This window comes from Dermacentor albipictus, chromosome 9 (genome assembly GCF_038994185.2).
Source record: "Dermacentor albipictus isolate Rhodes 1998 colony chromosome 9, USDA_Dalb.pri_finalv2, whole genome shotgun sequence".
NCBI lineage: Eukaryota > Metazoa > Arthropoda > Arachnida > Ixodida > Ixodidae > Dermacentor > Dermacentor albipictus.
In genome coordinates, this window is record NC_091829.1 from 29,412,829 (window position 1) to 29,437,841 (window position 25,013).

Below are 25,013 nucleotides of genomic sequence, written 5' to 3' on the forward strand. Positions count from 1 at the left end.
TTTCCTGAAGTGTTGGCAATGGAAAACTGCGTTGTGATTGAAATTGGGGTTTCCACTGACGTGTTTCTTCTTTGAGTTGATGCATTGTTTGCTGCAGTGACTGCACTATGTTTCGTTGCTTGTTTCTTAAACCTTGGAAGCAGGGAGAGTGCAATATGCATCAGACAGCACTCATAAATGTAGAACTTTGCTATCCCACATCACGAAGTAGATTCTCTTGAAACTATTTTGTGTAGGCTTTGTAGCATGCCTTAAAATGAAAAACTTTGGGCAATGACTATATCATCAAAGAAAATATATCAAAGCATTGCTTGAAGGCTACACACAGCCATAATGCGTCAAAGCATTGATGAAAATTCGTAACAGGTTGGTGGGTAGCAGACGGATAGGAAATTCTAGGGGCGTCGCGTTTCAGCGAGCGTTTCAGTCACCCGGTGGAAAGTGCTTTGTAAGGCGATCCTTTCGAGCGTCTGTAAAAAATAAAGTGAATACAAAAAAGGGAAAGCCGGATGCACACACACGCAAAAAAAAAAAAAGAGAAAACACAGACAAGGCCAGACAACCGCCAGGTGACAGACGGCTGCGTCCCGAGAACTGCTGGAAACGCGCCCGGTGTTTCTGCGGTACGCAAACGCACAATTTTGGCGTTATTTCGGAACAGAATGGAATGCGGAATTAAACACGAACCATTCGACGTCACCATACGGGTCAGTGCGGAGCACATAATTGGTGTGTTCCAACGCAAGTTTCGAAACGCACGGAGAAGATCGGGGGATTTAAAAAAAAGACCCCCCCCCCCCCTTCCATTCTCGCGTCCTAGGCGCCTGGCACGAAAGTCGCGAGCGAACTAACAAATAAAACAAAGTTGGGGGGAAGGCCGCAGCAGACGCGTCTGCTGTTGCTCGCGTTTTTCCGAGCGTAATCGAAACTGCTTCCGACCACCGCTACACCTCTACAAGACCCCTCGCTAGTGCGGTTTCTCGTGAGCAAAGCACGTCGTTTCGCCCGCGGCGTCGATGAATCGCTTCGTCCCTCTATATCTTGCTTTTCTTTTTTCTCGGCTTCGCATTCGTGACTCGTCGAGTGGCCACCCGGGAGTAATGAATGGCCAAAAGGGGAAGCCAAAAAAGGCCCCGTGTTCGTCCAGACCAGATGTCGAGGACTCCGCGGGGTCGGGAGAAACGAGCTACATTAGCGGGTGGTGTGTTGCTGAGCGTTATAAGGCTCTGCATACACGGGCGCGATCACCGCCGCAAAACCATAACACGACGGAGCGCTTGACAACTAGGCCGCGCCTCCTGAATGCCTCCCCCAATCCCGAAAAAACAGCTGGTCGCGCGACGCCAATCGCTCCCGTCGCGGTTGTAGTTTGATACTTATAGCGGGGCGGAGTGACGTGCAATAAAGAACGTCTGGAGACACCGTCAAACGCTAGCCGCACCTTGGCGTCATGCGAAAGGCTCCGCGGCTTTCGCAGCAGCAGCAGCAGCACATACCGTAGCCGGCTCTGCGACGGCTAAGAAACAAACAAAAGCTGCCTTCCGCCTTTGAACCAAAAAGACAACACGAAACATAGGCAAGGGCTGTAGCAGGACCTTCTAGTAATAACAAAACTCTGTTGTGGCGGTGATGCTACGCGAAATCAGCGCCTGGAAACGTCTTGAACAAAGCGTCGCACCGCAAAGGAAACTGACCTTCGGCGAGGACCCGTTTGACGCGCAGCTTCTGGTTGCCGAGCTCGACCACCTGGCCGACGAACTCGTGGTCTTCGCCGCGGGCGTTTGCCGAAGACGACGAACTGCCGCCGCCGGCGAAGTAGCCCAACGCCGACTTGAAGAGGTCTGTCATGCTCTCTCTTCGGCGGCAGCAGTGACGGGGGCGTGCGACGGCGTCGCCTAGCGCTACTCCCCGCGACGATCTCTCGCTAGACTCCTGGCGCGACGGTGCACCCGTACGGCTCAGAGCATGTCGCGTCCGTGCTTCTGCTAACGGGTTCGGTTGAAACGGGCACCGGCGTTCAGGCGACGGAGGCTCACATATCGACCGCGGCCCGTGCGACAACGGGGAGGACGCTCCATTCACGGCTGGGCGCCATGTTTGCCGGATGACGTCATGGTTAGGACCGCAGTGCTGCAGTCCGCCGCTGCGTTGCATCGGGCGCTTCTTTCATAAACACGAGCCGTTTTTGCTAATATTTCTTCTTTTCTTAAAAATTTAAACGTTTTATTGGTAGCTATTTGTTCGAACAGTGAAGTTTTGTATGTAAAACTAACTAAAGTTTTTGTGTTGAGGTTTCTTACCTTGTCGCGAGATGGCAGGAGCTGTGCCGTGGTCGCGCCGAATTTCGCCTTTTTGTCCACAAACCGCGGTGGATTCAAGCGACGCCGTTCGGCCGTCCAGTTTCCCAGTGAGTGCACCGAAATTTTTATTTGCTCCGTGTGGGACACTACGGTCACACTGAAGCTTAGGCGCTGGGCGAGTGATATCACCGGGAAAAAGGTTTAAATTTTCTCCGCGGTGCCGTCAGCCCAATTCTTTGTTGGTGAATCGGTAACCATCATGGAGCAGCTGTCGTGCCTCGCTTTGCAGGTTCAAACCTACAGACTCGCACATGCACGCAAGTATTCAATCGCATTCACGCACTCCTTCGGGCACTAGCTCACTCGAAAGTCTAGACCCGGTCTTTTTGTGCCAGGATTAGCAATTTTATTGCTGTTTCAGTGTGCCGGCAAATAATGGCGGGAAACCAAAGCATGAAGCCGCGGCGGTGGAGTACCATGCCAGTTAACTACTAGAACTTTAAGATAGAAGCTGAAAAGGACGTGCTGGTTGCTTCAGCATGTATTATATGTGCGTGTGTGATGGGGTCATTCCGTGCAAAAGGCATTAAACGCTTAACTGTCAATTTAGTGTCCTGGCAGAAAATGGCGGGAAACTCCACTCGGGCGTCGCATACGCGCCAGTGGCCAAGGCTACGCGTGAAGCCTTATGAAATAATAAGCCCATCAGCTATAAGAAATTTCAAAAAGGTAAGTTGTGACAACGCGTACTGACTGCTTTAACCAGTATTGTGTGTGTGTGATGGGGTCATTCCTTGCAAAACGCACTTTTTACTGTTATTTTAGAGTGCTGGTAAAAAATGGGAACCCTATTCGAGCTACACGGCAATGGCCAAGGCTATGCATGAAGACAGATGAAATAACACTCCCATTAGCTGTAAGAAATTAAAGAAAAAAAACATCTCCGGCAAGAAAAGATGCACTGACTGCTTCAATGCGTATTGTATGTGCATGATGGGGTCATTCTGTGCAGAACGCACAAGACATTGAGCTCGACCATCTCCTCCTTCTTTATATAAAGAAAATGTGATGATGGTTTATTGATGGTTCGGCTGCTTGTTTTGAACTTGTTCTTTATGGAGACGTATGCTGTTCTGCGTGTTGTATGGGTGATTTTGGTGAATGTGCACTGATGGCTTCACTTTGCTGAGCACTTGTAGCCTCTGCCTTACGGGGTATATGAGCCATTGGTGATGTTCTTTGCACCACTCAACTAGACACCGCGTTTTTTTTAATTTTTTTAGGTATGATCTTCTGCAACGAGCCGCTTAAGGCTTTCAATTTAATAAGGTCCTGTTTTGGCCTCATTTTGTTTTCGTGGATTGGAAGTGCATTAAAGTGATTTGAAGTGTGCATTTGTGGCATTTCTTTCAAACTTACTTGAATGATTGCTAAAGCGTTGTTTGTTTAAATTGCGGCTCGTACATTCTTTAACTTGATATTAATATACACTGGCAAAAAAAGTCACAATTTTAATTCATTCAATATTTTTAAATGAATTCTACGTTTACGGAGTCACTGTCTAGACATGTTCTGTTTGGGACGAATGCAAGTGAGCGGGCCTTCCTAAAGAATTTGCAGCTGTGAAAGCGGTAAAATTGCATGAAAAAAAAAACACATTCTTAATATAGCTAGAATAGTGTAGTGCTGCATATGTTTCGCCGAAAACTGCATAATGAAGGGTTCCAATTGCGAACTTAAAATTTAGCGCATTCTTTAGTCAGGGGAGTCAACAGTTATTGCTGGGAATTTAATCGATAATTTAATAAATAATGTTTTAGGCAAGAAAGCAGTTCTTGAATGTGAGCACCTGCGCATTTATATACATGGCGCCCCTCCGTAAGCGCTCTCTGCCACATAGCACACTTGTAAGAGTTCGTATGCAGGAGTTTCGCAGGCGTTCATTGTTAATAGACTGAGTGCTGGCACACTGTTTGTGGATGCGGTAAATCATTTGATTGATCATTGTAATTTGTTTATTTACTCTTTCGGCCTAAGTACGGTCGTTGTACGTGCTGAAGTTCTGTACCTTTGTTAAAGTAGGCTGTTCTCGTGCGCTATGCGTTTTTGGTAGCTTTTTTTTTTTTCACTTGTTAGCAGTCATTGCATCTCAGTGATGTCCACCGTATCGAGGCTGCCTTTTTTATTTCCCCATTAAGTCATTGTTTCTTGCCGTTATTTCACTGCTAGCACCTATGCATTGCTTTCACTGCATAGCGTGAGTGCATTGTGCTTTGGTGGCAACATTGTAGCTTTGGTGTGAGACGATTCTGTTACCACACTCGAAACTCCCCATAATATTTCAGTATTGTAACATGTACTATTACAGTATTTAGCAGTATTGATCTTAGTGGAACACATTAAAATGTTTTATTTCCAATGTCGCCTGCCATCTGTCAATTGGGGAGGCGAGTGTCACTTTTTATAAGAAACAGAAAACTGTTTCTAGTGTTTTTACATTTCCCTAGGGGGAAAATCGGCTCATTTTTCTCTCATTTCTGCTTACAGGGATCTCCAAGTGAATCAGCTTATAATTCTGTTGGCTAACAACCCTGGAGCTCTGCCATTCCAATGCTTTGAAATTTTGGCACTCTTTATCGTTTAAGGTGACACTATGAAGATAAAAATAATCAGCTGTATTAGTCAATTACTCTTCAACAATAAAAAACGCAGTTTTGCCTCAACAGCAATACGCTGACAGCGGTAGCAAGGCATTGTTTCGCTTGATTATGTGCAAGCTTCAACACGCCTTGTGCAGAGGTGCCACTGCGTTGCTCGTAAAGAGCGAAGCCAGTAAAAATAGTTTGCAGATTTGTTAGTAACAATTCTATGTGCTAATTTTTGACAGCCAAGAAGATTTAGGATAAAAGGCTTGCGCTGTTAAATTTTTCGGGACTGTTGCTTGTGCACTTTCAAATAATATTCATAGTTTTAAATTCATAGTGTCTCAGTCTTCACTGGTTTGCTTTGTTTCTTTGTAGAGTCCCCTAAAAAAATAAAAAAATCTGCATGCCCTGGAGAGACCAAATTTTCCTCTTCTGAAGTTTCCTCACCGGCGCCCAAAAATGACCGGTCAAGCTGAACAGTTGCTAAGGCTTCAGGTACACAACCTTCATGGGATCCTTGCAGGATGGCCCTTGCTGCTAAATGTTTACTCCCCATACCCCCTTCTCCCCTAATTCTAGCACTGCGTTTTGAAGCAGTCTGAGTGTAGTGAAGATTGATTGATTGAAAACATTTTTGTTCGAGATAGAAATTATAGAAGTTGAGTGGGAGGACAGCCTGGTCCGGCTGCCCTCTGGTTTCCTCCGCTGCCGGGGCCCTACTGATGAAAGGGTCATCGCTGCGAAACAGCATGACAGTTCACGAACACAGCGCAAAAACGTGCAGTGTTACTCGCCCGACTTCAATGCAATGCTGTGCTTTATGTGGCTAAGTACAATTACAGAGAGGCACCGGGGTGCTCACATTTCAAAAATTATCTCGCCTGTGTGTGTTAAGCTCTCCGAAATGAATTTTGGCTCTGCTGGCTATAAAATGCACTGCACTTTATATTTTGTGTTCATGCAGCAATTTTTACATGCTACACCAGGCAATTAGGTTCAAATGTTCCAGAATCGGGATTGCATAGCTTTAGTACGAGACCTTTTGTTCATCAAACTGTAGGGCACCAAACAGGAGTAGGGTGATTACGGTGACATTTACCAATTTATACAGGTCCGTGCAATAAATTATCTGCAGTTGATAAACCTTTGTATAACAATGCGCACTTGTCCCAAGAAAAAAAAGAAACAAGAGTGTGGATGTGTTTCGAAAAAACTATTGTTTTTGACTACTGCTGTTCACTTCGGGTCTCCATCTTCCTGTAAACTTTTGCCTGTATGACTGCTTGCAACTATAAGTGAACGATGAACGCTTCTTGCTTGTGTGCGCTGATACTGTGAACTTATCTCCTTGTCTTTCATCCCTCTTTCCTTTTTCCCCAGTACTGGGCCATCAACCGAGCTGAGCATGCAGCCTGGTTAACCTTGTGGCCACAAATGCTGAATACCTTTTTTTTCCCCTGTCTGAGAATGCTGGCCAAAATTGAGTAGTACAGCCGAAGTGCGCTTATTCAATGTAACACATTGCGTCAGTACCGCTTTGCACAACTTTGATTTTTTTAACGCATTAACATTAGGATGGTAAAAGTGGAAAAAAAGTACATGTTTGTGAATTTCTAGGTTTCATCCTGGAAATTCAGTTCAAGTGAATGCATCTTGCAATCTCGCACACTACTATTTGTAAATTGTATGAGCTGTAAAGTAATTATGAACTTAATTAGTCTATTTGTCCTAATTGCGTTAATGTGTTTAGCTTTCTCATGCTAGTATCCTGGCCTTGGCCGCTGCATTTCAATGGGAGCAAAATGCGAAAACACCTGTGTATTTAGATTTAGGCCTTGGTGTAAGGAGCAAGCGCCTGCATGGTGCCCTTGTCGGGTGCTGGCGTCGAATAGGCGACGCCGTTCGGAAGCAAGGAAGTGCTGTTTGGTCGCTGGCCTTACTAGGTTCTTCGGATCTTGCTGTGCAACACTGCGAACCGTTTCACTGGAGAGGCCCTTACCTGGAGTCTTGGTGTACCCTCTCGGGGGACGGCTGGATATCGGGCAATGATTGAGCTAGGCACACTAGAGTGACGAGTTTCTTCTCCCGGCCAGGCAAACACTGCCTGTTCGACTTGCACCTCATGATTATCCAATTGAACTCCTCTTACGCAGTGTATTGACCGTTCCTGTGGCCCTGGTACCGTCCGTGGGAGAGTCAATTCGAGTGGAAGAACCCAAATTCATTCGGGAAGAACTTCAGATGGCGACACCTTACTACCAACTGACCACTGAAATATGGCAGTTTGGTCGCGGTGGCATTCTCTGCTGTTCGCTAGACCAGGCTTCTATTACTGACCTTCTCAAATGTGCAGCATTTGCCTTGCATCCGGTGAGCTCCTTCATTACTGCTCCCTTAGCTTGTGTTAAAGGACTAGTTTGTGGGTCTGGCTTGAGCCTTTCCTCTTAAAAGTTTTTAGAAATGTTTTCTGGGGCCAGACCCCTGTCCGTATTTCGTTGCTCTTGCTTATCTGAGAACAAGATCCCTACAGAATCAGTCATTGTTACCGTCGCTGGAGCAACTTGTCCAAGAGACATCAAAGCAGGGCCACTCATTTACTGGGTTGAATTGCTATCTCCTCTCCTCCTTCAGTGTATTAGGTGTTGGTGCTATGGGCATAGCATTAAGGGATGCAGATTGGTTCCTTGCTGTCTTAAATGTGGAGAAAACCATGAATTAAAACAGTGTTTGTCACAGGAAGAACAGTGTTGTTTCTGCAGTGGTTCTCACTCAACTGACCATACTAACTGCTCTGCTAGAGCGCAGGAATGAAAATTCTAGAAATAATTGAGCTAAAGAGGTGTTCAAGACGAGAATCCCATTCTATTATTGCAGAGCGATTTCGTGGGTATGGCGGTACAGCAAATCGGCTATCTCGCATAGTATTTATTTCGAGTACCTGCAGCGCCCAAAGGCATTAATATTGCAGGGGGGAATACACAGCGTACATAAGCTCGACAAAATACAGAACTGGTCAACCAAAAATAACAGCAATAGAAGCGTTCGCGCCACTATAAGTTCAGCAGAAATGTTCTGAATGATGCTTAAGTGTGACAGTAAGCGATTTCCTGCGGTAGCTGATTCTACTGTGATGTGTGTGGAAAAAAATGCATGCTTGAAGACGTTTGTTCTACAAATAAGTTCTATTATTCTTAAGGATTGGTCACTTCTGTGTGATAAGAAATGAGGAGGTAAAAGATAAGTTTCTTTATGTATTTTAACCATACCGAAATAAATTTTAAAGAGCATTTCTAATCTCATGCTTTGTCTGTGTGTGCTTAATAATTCCAGCCCAAAGTTATCCTTAAAGTGCAGTAATACTAGAAGTGAAGTCAGTTATTACAGACAAAATGGGCTGCGTGGTTTTGTACATGCTTGAGCATATTAGACAGAGTTTTGATTTACGGGTCCCAGGCCATACAGGCATACTCTAATATGGGTGTTACGTTCAAAAAATAAAGTAGTTCTTTAATTTTAGAAGGAACTAACTGGAAGTTGCGTTTAACAATATTTAGCACTTTACAGGCTTTCGCTCTAACATATTTGTGTTTAGTCCAAGTTAAATTCGATGAGAAATAAACGCCAAGATACTTGTACTCAGTTACTCGCGATAGCTGGACATTGTCTAATGTATAATGAAAGAGATATGGATTTTCTTTACGCGTAGAGGAGACGTATTGACACTTACTGGGGTTCAAAGACATTTGCCACCTAGCACACCAGTGTGTTACAGTCCAGATTGTGTTGCAAGTACTCGTGGTCAGTGACAGACCTAATGCAGTGATAAATCACACAATCATCCGCATACAGACACACTTTGCATGACACAGCCTGAGCAATGTCATTGATGTAGACCAAAAACAGCAATGGCCTCTGAACAGATCCTTGGGGAACTCCCAGTAGACTCATTACTTTCTGTCATGTCTTTGGCAGTTGAGGGACATGAAGAAAGCAATGGAAAATCTAAGATATTTGTGAGCCTATTGGAGTCATTGGCACCAATGGTTACCAAACAAATCACTCAACTCCTTCAGGTGGTTGCCTGCCCAATCATGGCCTTAAACTTGCAAATGCATTCAGATGTAAATGATGCAGAAACATCGAATCCAGGTCCTTCTAACACTCTGCCTAATGAGACCTCTCCTGTGTATCATGAACAGGAATTAGATTGGAGCTCATATTGTGGCTCACAAGAAACACAAATGAAGCTTGACTCCTGCGCTCTTAAACACCGCGCATCTCTTGTAGCACAGGGATTTACAACGATACATGAAGCATGAAGGCAAAGTGTCAGGAGATTGTTTCTAACAAAGATTTTTTGAAGGATAGTATCCCAGAGAAGGCAGTTTCAGCTGCTGGTCATAGCTCAGCATAGGTATGCTAAAGATATTACAGTGGAATTGCCGTTCCATTCATTCTGCTGCTATTGAGTTATATTACCTCCGTAGCCAACGCTCACATGGTGTGCCTCATAATCGGAAAGTGGTTTTGGCATGTGAAACCCCATAATTTTTTAGCTAACGCTCGCCTGATATCATGGCATTGCAAGAAACCTGGTTATCAGCAGAAAAGGCATTTCGTCTAAAATATTACCGTACATTTCGTTCAGACCACCTTTCTTATGGTGCTGGCTCGTCTATCTTTACCTCTTCAAAAATGGCACACCTGGCTAAGAAGGCTTACCAGCTTAGGAATTCAGAAAGTAAAATTCTAGCTGTAGAAATTTCAATTCCAGGCTGCATCCCACTGACATTGGTGAATGTTAATTTCCCTGGAGGCATTCTAAATAGTGTTCTAGGTACAGTAATTAAGTCCTGCAGAAACGATCTTTTTTGCAGGAGACTTTAACTCCCATCATACTTTGGGGGGTTTCAAGACCAATTCTAGTGGTTAATGTGTGTGGGATTAGGCTGCTCACAATAATTTATGCATTTGTAGTCAGTCACTTTCCACGATAGATCTCCCTTTCGCTAGTTCTAATTGGTCTATCTCTGCACGGGCTGCTATCAACTTGGGCACAAGCAGTGACCATTTTCCTATACTTTTTGAGTTTGTATGCCCGTTCACTCAAATTGTTATGCATTCAAAGACTTTCTTTTTAATTTCTGCACGTTCAAAGAGGTATTACACATGGCTTTATTGAATCAGCAATGGGATAATTAAGTAAGGGCCATAAATTTATTTTCAGTTTTAAAAGGTTCCGTAAAAAGTATCTTCACTGTGCACTCCACTAAAAGCAGGTCTTCCAACCTTTGGTGGAATGCAGAGTGCTCACGTGATTACAGTATAAGAAAAGCAGCATTGGAAAAACTACTTCGTAACCTGTGTCCTAGCATTTGGAGAGACTACAAGTTCATGGCAGCAACATTTAAAAGAACAGTTCCAAATGAAAAAGACAACTTTGATTGTAAGCACTTTTACTTTTATTTTCAAAGGCCACTAACAGAAAAGCACTCTTTTGATTTCTGAGAAATAAAAAGGTCCTTCTGGCACAAATAAACGTCAGCTCAGTGGTTCCAACACCCTGCGAATTGGCTAGATTACTGGAAGATATTGCTAAAGCTCTAGAACGTCATTTTAAGTCAATTTTGCCCTATTGCGCTATGTCGCCTTAAGCCAGCTGCCTAATTCAGCGCCAGCCCCAACTTTATTTAAGATATTGTCACACGCATTACTTACCATGGCAAACTGTTACAATAAAAAGTTCGTGGATTCCTCTGGAATGGAGACTTGCAAAAGTAATGCCATTATTTAAGAAGCAATCTAGAACCGGTACAGCGCAAAATACAAAGGAAGAAACAAGCCGAGCCGGCCAGATAAAGGAACAGAGCGCTGTGTTCCTTTATCTGGCCGGCTCGGCTTGTTTCTTCCTTTGTATGTTGCGCTGTACCAGTTCTAGAATGCAATACCAACTCGCCCAATCCTCAACCCTAGTGAATTAAAAAGCAAGGTGCCAGTTATGTATTAGATAACATTAGGCCAATATTTCACGTTTAACCTGCTAAAACTCATCAAAAGAATCTTGTGCAGCCACATAGATAATTGGCTGTTAGAGAACATGATTTTGAGCCCATGCTGACCTAGAAAGACATATTCAAGTAGCTCAATGTGAGAAAAAATATGCAGCCTTAGTCACATTAAATATCACTAAGGCATATGACAGTGTAGAACATACAAGCCTAATAACACTTCAGAATGCAGGTCTGCCAAATTATCTTGTCACGTGGATTTATGAATTTTTAAACAGCCGGCAATTTTACTGCTGTCTAGGCGGGTTGTCTTCATTGACACATCAGGTCAAAAGGTCTACCAGAAGGATTAGTCCTATTGCCATTGCTGTTTAATATTTTACTGAGTACTGTACCTTTGCAACAGGATGTGCATGTGTACGTATACGCTGACGACATAGCATTTATTGCTGCATAGGCATATTTACACACTTTGTGCCAAACTCTGCAGTCCTGAGCCGCCTAGAATTCTGGTTTACCTGCCGCAGTTGCGTAGTGGCCATGGTGCTAGGCTGCTAAGCACGAGGTAACGGGATCGAATCCCGGCCCTGGCGGCCGCATTTCGATCTAGCCGAAATGTGAAAACACTTGTTTACTTAGATTTGTGTGCACATTGAAGAGCCCCAGGTGGTCCAAATTTCCAGAGTCCCCCACTATGGCGTGCCTGATAATCAGATCGTGATTCTAGCAAGTAAAACCCCATAATTTAATTTTTAATTCAAACTTGAGATTGTGGCTTGATGGCATCAACCTCTCTAACTAGTATCAGAAAATGTGGTGTCCTAATTTTCCTTCAAAGCGTTCCTGTGCAAATTTTTATCGACAAGAAAGTATCCCCAGGTGAAATCACTTAGATAGTTGGGTGTAATGTACATTGAGAAGCTTAATTGGAGTCCGCATGTAGAGCATATCACCTCAAATAGAGCACCTGCAGTAGGAATGCTGCGTAGACTTCGAAGCAATCGATCAGGGTTGCGTCGACATATCCTCATTGTGATATATTGCATGTGTGTTCACCTGATAATAGTTTGGCTGAGTTTTATTTTCTGGTGGACCTAAATACAATATTTGGCCTCTGATTCTATTAGAACGAGAGGCATTACGTTTGTGTTCAGCTTCCTAAATTTGTCTGATATCCTATGTAAAGAAGCACGCCTGCCTTCTCTTCTCATGTGATTTCTTATCCTAACAGTACCAACTTTTCTAAAGATATATTCATCACCACAGAGGAGGTCACAATGTTTTTAAGTAACCGGCCTCATTTTTAGCTATCAGTGTTATCACTCACGTTTCCCTCAAGTTGTTTTCGCTGAAAAACTATTGCACCCAATAAACGTTCAACTTTGTGAGGTGGTCCTGCTAAATTCCTCAGTTCCAGATGCTCAAATTGAATTTCGTATTTTTCCAAATAATGCTAAACATCTTCCCTATCAATATCTGGATAGAATTCTTGAAGGCCACCTTGCACACCTGGATACAAAGACCGTTATAGCAAGTGATGCTTTTGTATGTGAAGTAAAGGCAAGTGTAGGCATTATATCACATCTAAATTGGTCTTTTTTCATTTAGCTGCCTGACTTACACCTATCTTTTAGGCAAAATTATTGGCAATTGTCTTAACTTTATGCGAATTACCATCGTCAATGTCATCAGCCGTAATCTTAACTGACTGTCTGTGTTCTTCAACCACATCCAATTGATAATTTCATTAAAAACTGTCTATTCTCTTCTCCTAAGACACTTGCATCTCGTTTGTTTAGTGTGTGTGCCATGTCACAAAGATGTAGCCTTAAATGAATATGCAGGTGTACTTACAGTAGCATCCCACGATGGTCCTATAATCCCCATGTTACTCACGTCACTTCATCAGTGCAACGCAATTCAGAAAATATACTACTGCACACAACTTTGTACAGTTATCATTATCAACATCCCATTTCCCACAATCCTTAAAGCAACAAATGGCGCAAATGCAAATGGAAACAAATTGAAATAACAATTACGAGACTATGGTTCCACCACTGAACTTTTACCTCCAGAGGTCCGGTCCGGCTATATCGCCTTTGTGCAATGAGAATGAATCTCTGCAATACTTCTTTTTGACATGCCGCTGTTTCATTATGCAAAAGAGTTTTAAAAGAACCGTTCCCATAGGTTGGCTTGAATTGGACTCTTACTATAATTATTTCCTTTAGGGCGACTGTACTAGGTTGCAGCCATAGGAATGTTAAGTGAAGCCCTCACCATCTTTCTGTGTGAGGCAAAGAATTGCATGCTAAAATTCTTCCTAATACTTTTGCTCACAAAATTCTTTTTTATGGGATATTTAGACACTTGATTATTCGTACCTGTAACACTAGACGCTTCAAATCCCATTTGCAAGATGCTCATTTCATTGCACCCTAATTTATTCAAAAAAAGAATTGGTAAGTTCATCGCCTGATTCATGGCCAGTCTCCCAAGTGAGTTATGCCATTTCACCAGGGAACAAGAACGAGGTGCACATTAAAGAACTCCAGGTGGTGCAAGTTTCCAGAGCTCCCCTACTACTGTGTGCCTCATAATCAGATTGTGGTTTTGGCACGTAATACCCCATAATTAATTTTTTTTATTGCTCCTGCTAGTGATGTTCACCTCTTAGCATAATTCTTGTCCTTGAGTTGGATTATTCCATCTGCCTCCAGTGATATTAAAAATTAAAAGTTCGAAGTGATCACCCTGCATATATATTCTGCAACTGAGGGGGCTCTGCTTTGGATCACCTTGCACTTCGCTCCTTGAAGAGGCAGTTCGTGTGTCGGCAGCTTCTGAAGAACACTTTGCAATGTCGTGAATGTGGTTTAAATCATGGGTCAGGAACTTCAAAGAGGTGCGACGTGATGCTAATGCATTTCTCTTGCATTTAGCTCTAAATCCCCGCTGGACTTTTTCCAAATTGCTGGTGTAATGGTCTTCAAACTCTTTCTCACTTGTCTACATAAGGAGTTGTCTTGGTTACCCCAGATGGCTTTCTCATTTATTCCTTGGGAACGGCAGCAAGGAGATCCAGGACGGTGCCCTGGCTTTGTGCCTCCTCATCATGGTGGCGCTGATCCCCTGCATCCTGCTCTTTTCAATTCAATTCAATTCTTTATTTGCAGACATAGAACACACAGAAATACCAGAACTGGTTGGACCCATAGCCACAGGCTAGTGTCGGGTCCAATAAAAAAATGAATAACAATTGCAAGTACAAAGCAATTAAAATACATCACGTGCATACACATATTTGTCGCATACCATTAAGTTGCACGAGCGTACACAGTGAAATGCGAAACAGTGAGAAGCATCTTATACTATTAAACATTTCTAAGTAAATACAATACACTAGTTAGGAGAATTGCAGGCAAGTTTCTGCATTATTAGGAACACACAATTTTAATCTAGACAAAATCGAAACACTGCAGGTGTCAGCGAGTTACTAAAGAAAAGAAAGGACATCAGGATTGGTACCATTGAAAAGCATTATTGAGGCTAAGCAAGTATTTCTTAAGTACCGATGAAAAATTATTTGCTTGTTTTATTTCTGCTGGTTGTTTATTCCAAATTTTTGACCCTGAAAACTGTAGCAAACGTCCGTAAATATTTTTAGTTGGAGGAAGATTAAAATTACCGCACGTTTGATTTCTGGTCGCACGATTAGATGAGTAAAATATAGAAACATGAAAAGGGAGGTTGTGTCTAACAATGTTGAAGACACGTGGCAATTTTTAATTCGTGTATCTTGTCATACGGCAACACATTCATTCTATTAAATAAAATCAGACTTTGTTTATCTAAACTTGAATGGGTAATTATTCTCAGGGCGCGCTTTTGAAGTTTGCGTACAGGTTCAAGATAAGTTTTGTATGTCTTACCCCATGATTCATTACAATATGCGATATGGCTATGGATGAGCGCAAAATATAAAATACGCAGTGTGTTAGTATCGAGACTCTGCCATGCTTGTGAGAGCGCATAGCATCCTGATGCGAGCTTTTTACAAACTGCACTTATTTGTTCCTGCCAGTGCAGATTGCTGTCGAAAATCACGCCAAGATATTGAAATGAGTTGACTTCGTCTAATGGAAAATCGTTTATTTCTAAATTTAATGATTTAGCAGAAAAGGTATTGTTACGCGTTCGAAATACAACATGGTTTTACTGATGTTAATCGTAAGTTTGTTCATTGAGAACCATTCACTTGCTTTTTTCAACTCTTCGTTTGCTTTAGTTTCAAGATCACAAGTGTTATCGGCTGTTACTACAATACAAGTGTCGTCGGCATACATAAGGGTTTCACTTGTACCAAGAATAAGTGGGAAGTCGTTAATGTATAATGAAAATAAAAGAGGTCCAAGGACGGATCCTTGAGGGACTCCAGTGCGCATATGCTTAGGCGATGATGCAATATTGTTCATTCTTACTACTTGTACTCTTTCACGAAGGTAATCAGTAAGATCTAATGAGCGACCGCGGAAGCCATAATGTTGTAGTTTATGTAAGAGTATGTTGTGATCAACTGTATCGAATGCTTTTTTTAGGTCCAGGAATATGACACATACAAGTATTATTTTGCAAAGCTTCATTAATCATTTGAGTTAGCGTTAACACTGCTGACGAGGTTGAATGATTCGGACGAAAGCCATGTTGCTGTGGGCACATAACCTTGTACTTATCAATAAATTTGTGGAACCGATGCGTTAGAATTTTTTCAAATATAGTATTAATGGTACTGAGCACGGATATCGGCCTGTAATTGCAAGGGTCATTTCGGTCTCCCTCTTTGAAGATAGGGACAACCTTAGCAATCTTCAGCTGAGACGGATATCTAGAACAGTTCACGGAGTGGTTAAACAAGTGGCATAATACTGGCCCTAACATATCTATATTCTCTTTTATTATTCGAATAGAAATACCATCTAGTCCGGAGGCTTTAGAGACTGACATCTTATTGACTGTTGCCATCACGTCTTCAAGTTCAATGGTATACATAACGAAAGTGTTAGGTACGGGACTCTGGAAGATAGATATATTTTCTGATTCACTAAACTTTTCAGCCAGGGATGGACCGATACATGTGAAGTATGTGTTAAAATTCTCTACAACGTCAGTATCAGTGGTTTCGGGAAGCACAGTTAGCTTGCGTTGTTTTCCTGTGATTTCGTTTATAATTTCCCACAGCTTTTTTGTGTTACCAGCGGTCTGTGTAATTAGGTGAGCATAATAGGCCCTTTTGCGCGATCGAATCATAGCGACCGATTTATTCCGCTGTTCTTTGAATTGCTTTAAGTAGTATATGTTATCTTTATTATGGCACCATTTGTCATGCCAGTATTCTTTGGCCTTAAGTGTTTCAAGTATGTGCTTTGTCATCCAAGGGCACATGGGCGTATCATGTCGACCCTTCGAGACCTTGCGATTACTCCTATCTACGGCGATATTAAGATATGCAATTAGGTTATTTATTTCAATGTCGATATCCTCGTGCAAGATGTCACTGAAATTAATGCGAAGGATTTCTTCTCGTAGTAGCTTGTAATCTATTTTCATTCCAATGCTGTTTATTATTTCTTTGGTACTAGTTGTATGATCTAAAGCGGCAAAGATAGGTAGATGATCAGAGATTGGCTCTTGGTAAACGCCTCCGGTAACCCCCTTGTCTAGATTTGTTAATGTGTGGTCAATTAAAGACGAAGATGCCTTAGTTATACGCGTCGGCGACGTAATTAAATTACGATAGTTGTAAGATTGCAACAAACAGCTGTAGTCGTGGTTGTGCATGTCATATGTGTTTATGTTCATGTCGCCTACTGTAATCACTGGTTAATTTCGCTGCTTTGACACAGCGCAGAAAATAGTTTCCAGCTTATCGAGGAATCCTGCGAGGTTACCGCTCGGTGGCCAATAAACTGCACCAATGATGACGTCACACTCTAGCCGAATGAAAAGGGATTCAATGTCATTGCAACTATATGTGGCCGCTGGAACTTTACTATACGATATATTAACTGATGTAGATTTTGCTCTACAAAGATTGTCAATCTCTTTGATTGAAGAAGCCATTGTTAACGAAAAGACTGTGCAATTTATAAAAGTACTTAAACTATTTCTGCTAAGTCTTCTTCACGTGTTAGATGCACTACTTTGGAGTTCTCGGATTTCCGCATTAGTATTTTCCCCTCAGAAACCCATGCAAATTTCCATCCTTTCTCTCGTTTTTGTTGAATGGCTTTTCCCAGCAAGATCTTGTTTTCGAGGCACAAGTGTTCGTCTACGTACACTGGATCGCTATTCTGAAAACCCAGCATGGTTGTATTCAGTCGCTGCTTTTTGGCTGCCTTCAACAGTTTGTCACGAACTGATCTGGATGTGAACTTCACAACTACGTTTGGAGGCGTATTGTTCTTCGATGGGATGCGGTGAGCTAAGTCAATGTCACCATCAGAAAGCTGGACGGACAAGGAAGATGCGACTTTTCCGATTGTTCCGAGGACGTCTTCATTGTCAGCCTTTGGTATACCTCTTAATTCCAGGTTATTACGCCTGCTGTACTGCTTTAACTCAATAAGCTGCTTTTTCGTTTCCTGATGCTCTTTGTTTAGTCTTAGGTTCTCTTTCTTGCATTCCAGGCCCTGGTTTTTCACTTCGGTAAGCTCAAGTCGAAGACTTTTCATTTCTTTGCGGTAATCTTCAAAGTTTTCATTCATGTACCCGATTGATTGTCTGATGGAAGTGAGCTCAGCTTTCACTGAGTTATTCGTCTCATCAATCTTGTTCATCTCCTTTTTTAGGTCACCCATTGCGTCAACAAATTTAGAGGACATCTCAAAGAGCACCTTTGATACTTCTTTAATACTAGCTGGCCAGTACCAGTAATACTAGTCGTTGGGCTGGCCAGCATTTTCCCAGGAACTGTTTTTTAGGGTGCCCATGACGTCCACTCTATTTGCCAGAGGCTAACACCCTAATTAGTTCATTAATGATGCAGTTTCCCATTGTGAGTGACCATTGTGCCCAAGTCACCAGCTTATATCCTAACGACATCCCTCACAGCGCGAAACACCGGTTCAGGGCACAGAACCTCATGAATGCTGCTTGAATGCCTAAACCCGTGACAACAGTCCAATGGACTCTCAATGTGAAGGTGAATAAGTGCACGCATACTATTTCTAAAACTTACCCCAGATACAAATGCAGCGCTAGTGTGTTCATAGAACACAGTAGCACCCTCAATGTGAAGGCAAATAATACAAAGCCCAAAGAAAGGCTTGTTTTGCCTTACAGTGTAGTGGGCTGTGGGGATATTACCTAATTTTCTTCTGTGTAAATTTTCTTTTGTAATGAAACCCAATGGCACAAGGAGTGCTCATTTTGCTATCTGAAGCACATTTGTTTTAACAAATGTTCCTCTCCGATTTCTCTTTCAGGTCACTTGTGACGCCAAGTGGTAGTAGGAGGAGGAGGAAAAGGTAGGGAGGTCAACCAGATGCGCATGCGGTTTGCTATTCTATTCAAGGGGAAGGGTTTAAGGCATGCGACAAAGAGAGGGAGGAAGGTGCTATCACTGTGAATATGTGTGGTTGTCCATCACTTCATGCCTGCAGTCGGTCACAGGCCAGTCCGTTGCGTGAGCTGTATAGCCACAGCCGTGGTATAGCAACGCCCACGTCGCTTTGTAAACATGCGACGCGTGGAATGATAGTCCAAGAATGCTTGTCTGAAATCGGTCTGTTGTCTAGTCGGTTTAACACACTCTGAGAGTTTGCGGGAGATTGGGGGGTGTGAAAGTGTGGCTCAGTGCCACTGTGTCACGATGATGTTACGGATCTTGGAGTATATTCTCTTGTTTTGGTGCACAAAAAAAATTACTCGAAATTTGCTGCAATTGAGTCCCTGGTTAGAATGCAATGTAGTCATTTTCCATGAGCAGACCTGTGCAGATCCTTTCATAATACATGACATCATGGCGAGTTGATGTGGGAATGTCAAGTAGGTGTTGCCACATCTGCTGGCTGACAAAGCCAACACGATGGTAAGTCCGACGGTAAGCTATAGCGGCTACTTTGCTATTGCATGAGCGCGATTTACTAGTGAAGCGTAACCTAACGTTCTTCTTTGGCATCCCTTTCAGGTCATCGGGGATGGCAAGTGCTGTTTTCGGGCAGCGACAAAGACTGTGTTTGCAGGAGAATTCTCGCAACACTGCAGGAATAGATTGCAGGATGTTCCCGGGCCAGTAATCTCTGAAGGAGGAGGGCACATAGCAGCCACCATTGTGCACGAAAAGCCTGGTCACCGTGTGTTGTGCATGCTAGATGTTGTGCAAAGTGCAAACTGGTGGTGTATTTGTATATTTATTAGAAGGGTGGACAGAAAGTTGTGACTTGCAGGTTTAGATGATATGTATTCCTGAACTAAGAGAATCCACAGGAAATGAATGTACTGTTTAACTAAACCCCGAGGTTACCTATGTGCAAATTATCTGTGCGCATATTAGAGCACACACTAAAAACTGTCAAGTAGTCAATGCAACAACACTGTCCCAATACGTAGGAGGAAATGTGAAGGAGGACCCAAGGTTACAAGCAGCAGGGAGCTCACAACTCTGCATGATTTTGTTGCTACCAGTGGCCCGATTAGCAGTGGTGAAATCTCTTCTGCAAAATTAATGGCCTTTGAGATGTGCGTGACGCCACCACATTTTTGTGAAGTCATTTTCTCGCGGTGCATTCTAACGTACATGAAATGTGGAAACGTTAATAGATTATGTAGTGTTGGGATGTGGCGAGTTGTACAAGTTTAGCCGTGGAGAGGGCTAAATCAGGTTTAAATGAATTCCGAATTTCGACGCGCTGTTCTAAACACTGGCGCGCATTTTTTGAGGTTAGCGTTATATTATGCAACACGATGATGACAGGCGAAAACAAACATGAGTAGTGGCAATAAATTTGGCAACAGTGAAGCTTGCCTCATCTGGTACTTTTTTGCTGCAGTCATGTCTCCGCCATATGTCTACGTCGTCAACGAAATGCGGATGTAATTGCGGAAGCGCGCTGGGTGCGCGGCGGGCGTTACGAACAGGCCGCAGCGGCCATTTTTGGTCGTCTGCTCGAGGCCGGCGATGCAGACGGTGCGCTGCCGTCGCTTTCGCGTAAGACCCATCTACTTCGTTGTGAGTTGCCGTCTGGTTCTTTCCTCACTCCCGCACGCTGTTATGGAGAAAGTACACGTGAGAGAGAGCGGGACGGCGAATTGTTTTCGCTTGTGAAAGTGAATTTGGGGAAGAGAGAAACAAGATTGTGCGGAGGAGGATCCGCACAAAGTGGCTCGGCACGCTTGCGCGCCGTGTTGCTGCAGTGTTGCGCGCGGTGGCGCGACTCGATTTCTTTCCGCGTTTCACGTGATTGCCGTAGTTGCGTGCAGCATTATAAAGCTGACGCGCTGCTTGAAGGTCTCCCTACCACTGGCAACAAACCTACCCGAATTCTGGCATAGCACCCCTGTTTCATATCGCCTTTCTCTGTTGCGCTATTTAGTTTCGTCATTGGTGACTATTACAATTTGAAGCCAAGGAAAGAGCACTTAGTAGAAATATAGCAGTAATACGAATAACGGCAAAATATATTTGAAGGAGCTTAAGGGAATGAATGTGGGACTTGCTGCTAGTGGCAGCCGAATCCACAAGCTATGTTAGGCGTGTGCAATACGCTACCAATTAAGCTGCAAGTTGATGACTGTCCCGACATTTCTTGGGCACTTGTGTTCGTCTACGCATCATACGGGTGGTCGTGGGTGCTCCTCCCACCGGTGACAAATTCTTTTTCATTCAATATGAAGCTTATCAGAAAATGAACCCTTATTCGTAATTCGGCATTTCAATTTATAACAGTTGACTTTTCCTTCATTTCTCCTAGCCTCCGTAATCCATTGGCTTCATATTGTTATACTGAACGGATTCATTGTTTCCCGAGTCTTCCCGCCCATTGCCGCTAACTGTCGCATCCAATTCCTAATAGATACAGACGACCTATGTGAGGTGTGCTCTGGCCTAAAGCGAGGCAGTGAAGCGCAGGCGACTGCACGCTATTAGAGGTGTACGTTTCCCGCAGTGAGTGTGTCGAGGTTACCGCGATACTCCCGCCTCCTCCGCTGCTGGCTTCTGGGTTTTGGGGTCATTGGCAAGGATGAATCGTAGGCCGGTGTTTGGAGCTGTTATCGCTTCTACCTTTTTATTTTCTTGGTCTGTAATTCATTCGCGTTCCTATATTGCAGTACGCGCGCGCTGCAGCCTCGTTTGCAACTTATTTATCGTCTGCTTGTTTTTTTCTTCTGCCTCCACTCATCTGTTTCTGCTTTTTTTTTTTGTCTTCTGCAATCCCGTCGTCTGCGAAGGGTGGGCCATTCGCTAAAACGTGTGTTCGCTTTCCTCGGCATTGGCGCAACGCAACCACTGGCTTTCTTTTTTTTACAATCCCGCACTTGCGGTCTTGCTCTCTCGCCCTCCTGAACGTGGAAGCAAGGTCTACATCGCTTCGGGCACCGGTTGTTTATCGTCCTCGATGGCCACGTGGTTGCCTTGTTAGGCGACACGAGAAAGCAATTCGCTCGCATCACGCACGCTCCGCTAAAACAGGTCATCTGTCAAACAACCGCAACGTTCGGTTCCCGTTCTTTCTTACTTTGTCATTGGAATCGTGCCAGACGGGATGCAAGCAAATGTGACGAGTGCAGCCAACGGCTGTCAGCTATTGCGTCCTAAACTTCCTTCGTCCCTAAAGTACTGGAGCAGATGTTCATAAACGGTCGGAGAAAAGAACGCGTAAAGCTGTTAGCTGAAAAGGCAATGCGTATTTTAATGCGTAATCCTGGCCCGTGGCGCCTTGTAGCTGGGAAATAAGTGCGCAATTTATCAATATATGTAACCGCTATAATAGTGTAACTGTACGCGATTGGTAGCTTTAAACTATTGAAATAAGTCACGTGGCCGTCGCGTCCGCATATTCATTTGATGCAATAAAGTAAAAAAAAAACTCCACGTCGCCATGAATGAAAAGACTTAAAAAAGGCTGCATGTAGACGTGATGACGAAGTAGAAGCCATGCAGCTTCCCGGAAACTCGTTACACTCCGTTCAGTACACGGATGCCCAGCTAAGCTGAGAATCGAGAGAAAATGGAGACGAAGAAGCAGGGAGGCTACGGCAACGTAGGAACAACGAGACATCGAAGTTGAAGTAGCTTCCCAGCCTCCAGAGAAAAGCAGGTTGTCTGATTCATAATAAAGCCTACAGAGCGCAGCGAAAGAAGATTGTAATCCCCATAATTGTGTGTAATGGAATTGTGCTTAGAATGTTATGTGGTCTAAGGGTAGATAAGCAACAAGAACAAAAAAGACGTTACAAAAATTTTGAGAATTGCCTGCTAATGTGTAAGCATTAGCTCTTGAAACAGCGACGTGTAGGCGAAAGAGAAGTAGTGTCGGAGAATGCTTACGCACTAGTAGACGTCCGTATTTGCTATGGCTGTAGTTACGCTTCATGTATACGTATACGCCAAGGTAATTCAGATGTACCCACGGATTAAACCATATGCTGACCACGTATGTCCAGCTATTTTGTGCGTAACAAAAATCGCACGTGTGTCGGCTCACTGGAATCTAAAAGTAGAGCGGTCTGCAAATGGAATCGGCAATTTTATGGATTTTCTCTGAAATTTAGTACTCTGTATGCGTTCCTGCGTACCCAATCCTGAATAGGGATCAGAGGAAGCAGGGCGATCCGTTAATAGAACGTATAATGTATATTTACGAATTTTTCCATTTACTTTGCCTTCGCCGTTGGGTGTGGGCCACTGGGGCTGTGTCCATTCGTGGCGAATCCTCCGGAATGGGCGCGTCCCAGTTTGCCCACGAGGAGTACTGAATCCCTAAATATTGTCTTCGACGTGTCATGCTGCTTTTTTGTGCATACACTGGTCATTATCATGTACGCATCATCATAGCAGTTTCAATTAGCCGCTTTACGTAAGCGTCGCTTCGCGTAGATTCCGACTTGTGCGAATTGGATCTGCGCGATTTTTTTTTTTCATCTTCACATTGTTGGGATGAACATTTGAAAGCTGGCGCTATTTCCGGATTTTCTGCTAAGAGCTTGTATCGTAATTAGTAATCGGCTTCAGTTCATGAAATTTCAACACTTCTAAACTGAACTTAGTAAATCAGTAATCCTATGTTCTGCGTTAATTAGATTAGCATTCAACTGGTGGGGCTTATGTAATTTGGGGATGGCATATTCATTACGCGCATACCCGTGTTTGCTCGGCCATATATATATATATATATATATATATATATATATATATATATATATAAAATGTGTGTATGTATGTATGTGTAGTGCCTCCAAGGTGGTACACACTTGCGGGATGGAAGAACGGCGTGAATAGGATAGCGGATATACACAGTTGCAGAAGTAGGCTAACAGTGTTAATCGCGTTAAAGAAGATAACACAGGTTTTATGTTTACTCCGGAGGTGAGATGGTGCGCCTCGCCTGAGGATTACGCCGAGGACGCGCCTACGGACTCGCGTACGCATAGTTCCGACAGAAGAGGGCGCGGCCATCTCGGGTGGGGTAGTGTGGGTAGGGTGGGGTTCTGGGAGTGAGTGGCTGTATTTACGCTGACGACTATGTACGTGGTGCATATTATAAAGAAACGTGTACGCTCCATCGCTCCGGTAAAGAAAAAAAAAAAGCCGCTTGCATGCATGCGTGCTTGCGTCCACAAACTTGCAAAGCGCACGCACGCCGGGTATACAGTAATGCACAAGAGCATGACACGTACGCTGGGCTCGGTTCTGCGAAGATCTGGGTCGATTCGGGGTCGGGGATAGAAGGTTGTGGGTGTGACGCACGTTTGGGATCGAAGAGGAGGTCGGCGGCGTTGCGAGGGTTGTTTTGCATTTGTTAATTTACGTTTGAGCATTTGTTTGTGTGCAATATTATAGCCTTAAAGGCTGTCTTGCATGGGAGTTGCACGGGGAGCTCGGGTAACAACCGCCAGAAGACAATGGAGTCGCTTCCCCGCTCATGAGTGCATGTTTTGCTGAACCGTGACCTCGCTGCCCTGCGATCTGGCAGGCGGCACCCGAACAGTACAAATGTGTTAAGCGTGAAATTTACGCTTAACAACAACAACAAAGAAAACGCCCGTGTACAGAGCATTGGGTGTAAAAGAATCGCAGGTGGTCGAAATTAATCGAGTCCCTCGTGAAGGCGTGCCTGATAATATCGTGGTTTTAGCTAGTGATACCCCAGAATTTAATAGTTAACCGCACTTATACTGGTCGCCTCGCTTTGCTACAGCAGATGCGTGATTTACTATTACACGTGATTATTTCTGTTTAGTGTCCCGCCTTGACATTATATCGTGCCGTAAATCTGCATTACACGAGTTTTCTTTTTCTAGATCTATAGTTTCATTGCTTCGCAATATGTTAGGTCCGGATATTTATGCGCCTTTTATTCATTGTACTTTTGACTATATTTTGCCTTGTGTTGTCTTGCTGGAGATGTATATCAATGTGAATATCTTTGCCCATGTTGTACGCAGGATTACGTGTACTTAATGTTGTATTCCTTGCACCACGGTCCTGAGCTGCGTAGGGCTGAGAAGCCTTGTCGAGCTCGGTTGAACGTTTTGTCCTGATCATGTCCGCGTCTTGATGCGGAAATAGTTATTGATTGCTTAATTGACTTATTGATTTAAAGCGCACTCTCAGTCGAAACGGCGACTTAATGAGATTTCGGTGCGCATGTAAAGTAAGATGTATAAGTATCAAAATTGATCTGGCGTCCCGCACTACTTCATAGACGGCGTTTTACGGTCTGTTAATGGTCGTGGCGTTCAAGAGCAGTCGATTCGTGATCTGCGTTCGATCCCGCGACCTCCTGCGCGGCGCCAGGCAGTGAGCCTTCGCATTGGTCATCGCAGCCCCATGCGAC

At 43.7% G+C, this 25,013-nt stretch overlaps 2 protein-coding genes across 25 annotated transcripts in view; one reads left to right on the plus strand and one right to left on the minus strand.

The window, feature by feature from the left end:
* The window catches only part of aux (cyclin-G-associated kinase), a 64,797-nt gene extending 62,700 nt beyond the window's left edge, over nucleotides 1-2,097 (minus strand). For both annotated transcript variants that reach the window (XM_065451633.1, XM_065451632.1), the window contains exon 1: nucleotides 1,695-2,097. In XM_065451633.1, the coding sequence (XP_065307705.1) occupies nucleotides 1,695-1,848 (154 nt within the window). In that variant the 5' untranslated portion in view covers nucleotides 1,849-2,097. The remainder of the gene's footprint in view (nucleotides 1-1,694) is intronic.
* A 123-nt stretch (nucleotides 2,098-2,220) lies between these two features.
* LOC139049833 (uncharacterized) overlaps nucleotides 2,221-25,013 on the plus strand; it is a 349,117-nt gene continuing 326,324 nt past the window's right edge. For 6 of the 23 annotated variants that reach the window (XR_011508596.1, XR_011508599.1, XR_011508591.1 and 3 more), the window contains exons 1-5: nucleotides 2,418-2,617; nucleotides 4,848-4,945; nucleotides 5,321-5,440; nucleotides 7,099-7,315; nucleotides 18,441-18,482. Coding sequence is in view for 3 of the 23 variants with exons in the window: in XM_070525655.1 (XP_070381756.1) it covers nucleotides 17,446-17,527; nucleotides 17,643-17,661; nucleotides 18,441-18,482; nucleotides 19,145-19,253 (252 nt within the window). In the remaining 20 variants the exon portion in view is untranslated. The other 17 variants (XR_011508580.1, XM_070525656.1, XR_011508585.1 and 14 more) reach the window with 16 other exon arrangements.